The 6420-nt window shown below is 36.7% G+C and overlaps 1 protein-coding gene across 1 annotated transcript in view; it reads left to right on the top strand.

Annotated features, from left to right (window-relative positions):
* mxra7 (matrix remodeling associated 7) overlaps positions 1-5654 on the top strand; it is a 74551-nt gene extending 68897 nt beyond the window's left edge. Inside the window, exon 4 of the mRNA XM_008104362.3 lies at positions 5111-5654. Within this exon, the coding sequence (XP_008102569.2) occupies positions 5111-5225 (115 nt within the window). The 3' untranslated portion in view covers positions 5226-5654. The remainder of the gene's footprint in view (positions 1-5110) is intronic.
* Positions 5655-6420: the final 766 nt, after the last annotated feature.

Here is a 6420-nt window from a genome sequence, read left to right as displayed (position 1 = left end):
CTGACAATTACATCAGATCAATTCAGTGATTCCATCAAACTGTTTGATCCCCCTCCATCAGTCTGCCTTGGACCAAAACTTTTCTTGATAGGTTTCAAGACGATGCATTGCAATTTGAAGCATTGTAGGTGCTTCCTTCCCTTGCAGGTGGATATTTGATTCTAAGATGTAGACTCTAGTGTAGTCAGTCCTCCATCGTAGCCATTTGATGAGAAGCGGTCCTCCATCTTATGTAGTGGGAAGTCCTAAGAACCAAGAAGGATTTACTGTGCAGGTCTACCCAGAAGTAAGTCTCATTGAATCCAGTGGGGTTTACTTTCAAATAAAGGGAACAGGAGTGCAATATTATTCTAATGGTTTCTTATTAGTTTTTTAATGAGACCTATAGCTCCATTAATTAATGCTCAATAGCTAGTGTATTTGGCCCTTGCTTCTGATCCCAAGTAGGGAGTTTGAAAAAGTAAACTTTGATATGTGTACTTTCCCTCAAGTTATGATTGATTATACATTTCCTATCTTCAAATATATTGTTGATATGGCACCCTTTTGTTTTTAAAAATATTGCTTACCTCTCCACAATAGATCAGTTAGTGTACTGAATTGCCACAGTACACTATAATGTACATAAAATCTGGTCTGCAGGGTTATATTAGTGACTTTACTGAAACAATAATTCCAATTAAAAACACTGTTGATTAATAAGCCTTTTCTTCCATGAGTACTGAGGCCACTTTCCATTTGTAGAATTACCATTTTGGGTTGTAATTTTTCCAATATCCTATCACATTTTGAAGACAGATTTAGTCTTGTCTAATACTTCATAATATATCAAGGCCAAGTTGCTTTTAAAAAATGAGAAGTTTCTTTGGGAATACTTGAAATTATTTACTCAATCATCCTTTGGAGTGGCCAGGTTTGGGAAATGTTTTTCTGTAGCATAGCATTTTTAAAGGGCTTATTTAGGAAACAGCAGAAAACTTTAATATTTTTTTTAAAAGGAAAACACTTTTGTTCCTGTTTTCACTGGCATAATAACAGTTTGCAATTGAATTTTGTTTATATAAGGACACTCTGCTTTGAGATACTTGTTAGCACACACTTTGCCTCCAGTTAAATTTTATGACTTATTCAGTGTTCCAGGCACCATTAACTATGCAAAGATTGCCTTATATACAATATAATGCTTCAATATACAGATATATATATATATATAAAAAATAAAAAATAAAAACCAGGAATATGACTAGTGGCTGTGAGCAAAGATATCTCCTCAATAATGACAAAATGGCTGTCTGGGTATTTTCTACCTTTTTTTCTAAATGTGAAAGTGACTCTTATACACAGGACTGTAATTTCGAGTGGCTTGAAATGTATATTGCCATTACTATTCAGTCCAATAAACCTTTAAATAGTTTATATGCACTGGTTGTTGTGTTCCTTAATGTGGATGGCCCACACACTTCTGTTCTCAGTTACTGTATTTCAAAGATTACACCAAATGAAAAAAATACTTTATATTTCAGTATGGGAAACAATACCGTATTTTTCTCCAACAAGTCGCTGGAATTAAAAAAAATTAATCAGAGGAAGGTTCTAAACAGGAAGTCAAACACTATGTGACACAATTTTTGTTCCGGAGTTATAAATGTCATTTCTTAATTGGTTCTATCATAAAAACATGGGGAAAGTTTATTAAAATTTAAAAACTTTATTTTTGTGAAACGTCCTGCAGCACATTTTGCTATAGTTTTTCAATGAATATCTCACAGAGTCTCAACCAATTCAACGTAGTTTGTGGCAGTCACAAAAACGAAGTTTCTGGAGTATAACAACTACTTTCAAAGTAAGTACCGCACGATTAAACAGAAAATAAAAGTTTCAAACCCAGGAACAGATACATTTTCGAATTTTGTTACATAATGTTATCATTTGGATTAGCCACAAACTAAACATGCTCAGGTGCATCATTTTCACATCTCTTTCCACCCTTCGTTTCATTCTGTTGTAAGGCAGAGCTCAATTGGAGTGTAGTGTAGCAGTAGAAATTGGATCTAGAAGGCTTGATGCTGGAGCAAGCAAACCCACTGAAGATCATAAGCAGCATGCAGAAGCTAAGGAATAAGGTCACATCAAGTTTGGACCGGGACCTCTGAAGACTATAAAACCAAGTTCAGACCATAGCAAGCAGACGTGCAGTGCAGGCTGCACCTAGATGGCTGTTTTGACCAAAGACAGCATGAAACCAGAAATGGCAGCGGGACAATGACTCCCCTGAAGATGAGGTACCAGGAATAAAGAGAAGGGTTACTGATTTGTGCTATACAACCTGAACTGATTCTTTTAGCTCTTTTGAACCAGTAAGGACACACACACTGTAAATTGCAGGCTGATTCTGCACACTGAGTGCAGAATTTGAAATCACAATTCGTTACTAAAAAAGTTACGGCTTCCTTCAAGCAACGACTAAGGTATAACTAGATTATAATTACAGTTCAAATGACATCTGAAATTACGTGTTTCTTTGGAATATTAAGAACTGAATGAATATTATGATTCATTAAAAGAGAAGTGAATGTTTTGTGGTGTTTTAACTATGAGAAAAGTCAATCAGAAACTTACATAGTTGTTTAAATGTTTGGGGTGGGGTTTAAGAATGATAGAACAGCCTCTCTTGAAAGTAATAGCAGAAGAGCTATTTTGAGTCCAGTTTCTTTGGTCAATTACTTTTTATTATACTGTAGGTATGAGTTTATTTTAGTTGCAAACCTCAAAAACCTCAGTCATTCATGGTGCTCATTTTTAAAACATGTATACGTTCAATAGCAATTTTAATATGTGCCTTCAAGTCACCTATTGGCTTTATGGCAACCGAGTGAATTTGTCAAGATCTTCTTAGACAAAGAACATTCAGAAGGTGATTGCTATTGCCCTCCTCTGAAATATAGCCTACAGCACCTGCTGTTCCCTAGTGTTTAAACTACTAACCAAGACATGTCCTTGCTTAGCTTTGAATATAAGACAAGATCTATTACCTTCTGGGTGTTCAAGGTAATTTTGCCCCCTTAAAAATGAACATTTGAGGTAGATGGAATAGTTTCAAGCATGTAAATATCCTTTTGGCATTCAAGTAGTGGTGCCTGATCTACTTTTCAGTGGCTTCCTCCTACAGAACTGCTGTTAATATTTAAAGGACTGCCACTGCATGGGAATGATACAATCATTGCCTGATCAAGTCTGATGACAGCTATAGCTGGGCAAGACAAATGAGCCATGCAGTTAGCCCTACGGATGGGAATATTCCAAAGTTCACTTCTAGACTTGGGTGCCCAGAAACTGACAGTGGCCTGCTGAGACTAGCATATCTGTTATTCTGTTCATTTTGAAACCTGCCTTACTTACTTTTTATTTTGTATGCCTTTTGTGTATTGCATGTAAATGGGCTGTCTTTGAAAACTTTTGAAACGTCATGTGTTTCAGAATACTGCCGTTAGACATTTCATTAAAGTAAACATGAGATTTCTATGCAACAGTTATGCTGGAGCATTCTGTAATACGGTTGTAGTGCTACAGGTACACTGGCCCAAACCATCCTACTACTCAAACAAACCTCAAGGAGTATCTGCCTGTCAGAATTGGCAACTTGACATTGTGTCTTCTGTTGTGCTTTGCATTTAAATCTGTGGACTATTTAGTTATTTATTTATTTTACAGCATTTATATTCCGCCCTTCTCACCCCGAAGGGGACTCAGGGCGGATCACATTGCACACATAAAGGCAAACATTCAATGCCATAACATAGAACAGAGACAGAGACAAGACGCAGGCACGGGCTGGCCTCAAACTCATGACCTCTTGGTCAGAGTGATTTGTTGCAGCTGGCTTGCTTTCCAGCCTGCGCCACAGCCCGGCCCGAACTATGCCATTCCATGGAGGAGAAACACCTCTTCGTGGATATTGCTGACCTCTCCCCCCTTTCTTCTATTTCTATGCAGGCACAGTTTGATTTTATACATGGAGGAATGATCCCAAGGGAAGGGAGAAGGATGCTTAGGAAAGTTAGCTCTGATTTCATTCCCCGCACCCCCAAACCACCCCTCCTTAATCCAACACCTTTTGCCTTTGGGCTGATCACTTTGCATTCCTCCCCTCCCCAACTGCCTGTAGAGATGCCCCCAGCAGAGTGAGGAATATTCAAAGAGATAGAAAAGAGAAAAGGGGATCCATGTCTGCTTCTCCAGCCAAAAAAAGGGGTGGGGGATAAGAGGTAAGAAAGGAAGAGAGGATCAGGACTCCAACTAGCGAGCCTGTACAATGGTCAGGAATTCTAGGAGCTAAAGTCAAAAACACCTGGAAGGCTACAGGGTGTATAAGCCTGGTTTAGAGCATGGATAGGAAACCCATTGATATTCCAGTGCTTATCGTACTTTAGTGCTCTTTGGCAGAGAAGTCTAAAGATCCTGCAAAACTACAACTCCTAGATTTCCATATCATTGAGCTATGGCAATTAATGGTGTTAAACTGCATTCATTCTACAGTGTAGATGCACCCAAAGATATTCCTTTCCTATCTTCTTGATTATATTTGTACTCCAAATTGGGGGACATAAGAATATTTCACTTGTCTCAAACAAGGTAACATCTTCAGTTTGTGACATCTAAAAAAATTGCATGATGAAATCCATGGAACTTGGAGGAACAGCTCTCCCACTCGATACATATGAAGTGGTTCCTATGATCAGCAAGCCATCCAAGTGAATGTAAAGCCTGAGAAGACTATGGGAGACATGCCATTTCCTGATAATAAAACATACACACCCAAAAACTAAAGTTCCAAGCACTCCATGCCAAATGTGTATACAGTTTTCTTTTTTTCATGTTGGGGAAGAGTTTCACTCCAATGTTCTACCTTAACACAGTTTTTGTTTTCCTTGGATGAGAAGTTTCTCATGGGTATATATTTCAGTACCAAACACACAGCTGTATAAGACAAAAGCATTTAACAATGGTTTTTGTCAAACTCCATTAATCCTGTTTGAAGGAACTCTTGACTTGTGTGTCAATGGCACCTCCATTTTCCATTCTGTTACTTTTTTTTCTCTCCTCTTGGCAGGGTTAAAAGGGAACAGCTGACTGCCATCTTCAGCCTTCTAAAGGAAAAACCAGACACATTCGGGGAGATGTCTGAAACTGATATGAAAGATCAACTCCGGCTGTATGATATATAGGCTGTAAGTTACTAAGATTGACTATCATTTTCTTTATCCTTCAGTGTATTGGAGATTGCAGGACTATAGACTTGATACTTAAAATAACTTTTTGTATTTTAGTCTAGGAGGATACTTAATGTTTGGGGAACTGATTTTCCTTGAAATAGAAAAATATTAGTTTTTTTCTTAAAAGTGATGAAGCTTTGTGGCCTAAAGAATATTTATGACAGAGCACACCGATAACATTATACTAAGATTGAAAAGTGGTGAACATAATGTTTCAGGTATTCCTTTGATGGTCATTGCAAATATTTAAAAGCGTGTATGTTATAATGCAATAGAAACATAGTTGTGCAAAATCATTTTTGTGCCAGGAAATTTGATAAAATGTATACCTCAGAAACATATTGTTGTTGAGAACCAAATAAATATCAACTGCAAAATCAACATTTGGCTTCCCACTTATTTTACAAGAAATCAGTTTTCTTGTTTACATTGAACATTACATCTAAAATCATTTACAGGAAATGAGAAAGAATAAAATACCAGATGTTACCTAGATCTAATTATGTTTGAGCAGATACTGGGAAAAACTTAATTTTTAAAAAGCAGCAAGTGCTAAATTTAAACAAAATACTGGGTTGTATTATCTAGTACAAATGCATAAGCTGCTGAAGAAATGTCAATTTATGTTTTCATTTGAAAAGTTTGATTTTGTATTTCTTTGCAGTATTTTCTTAAATTTCTTCTTTGCGGTTTCTGTTTAAAACACCCCAGGACTCCTAATCATGTGCATTTGAGCCTTGTGGAACAACAGGATAATCAAAGGGCTCCGTTTTGCTTTCATGCTATTTTGTGCAGGACAAACTGCATAAAAAGGGAAAAAAATAAATTCACTGTTTAAAGAAAAATACAATTTTGTGCCTTTTTGTTTAACTTGCTTCCTGGTAAAATGAGTAAAAATTGGATTGCATCCAATGAAATCCAGAAGAGAAAGAAGAAACACATTTCAAGATGCTGAAAGATGTCTACTATCTATAAAACTCAACACCTTTCAACCTGTAGATAATCTAAGAGAATACAATACAGAGATACAAATACACAAATAGCATTTTCTGTGCTGTATACTGGCTATAATCTATACATAGCAATTTAAGATTGAACTGCAGAAATGTCTGATCAAGGAAGGTAAAGGTCCAAATTGGTTTTCTTA

This window comes from Anolis carolinensis, chromosome 2 (genome assembly GCF_035594765.1).
Source record: "Anolis carolinensis isolate JA03-04 chromosome 2, rAnoCar3.1.pri, whole genome shotgun sequence".
Lineage (NCBI taxonomy): Eukaryota > Metazoa > Chordata > Lepidosauria > Squamata > Dactyloidae > Anolis > Anolis carolinensis.
Note: the sequence above shows the minus strand (reverse complement) of the source record. Positions and strands in the feature narration are given on the sequence as shown.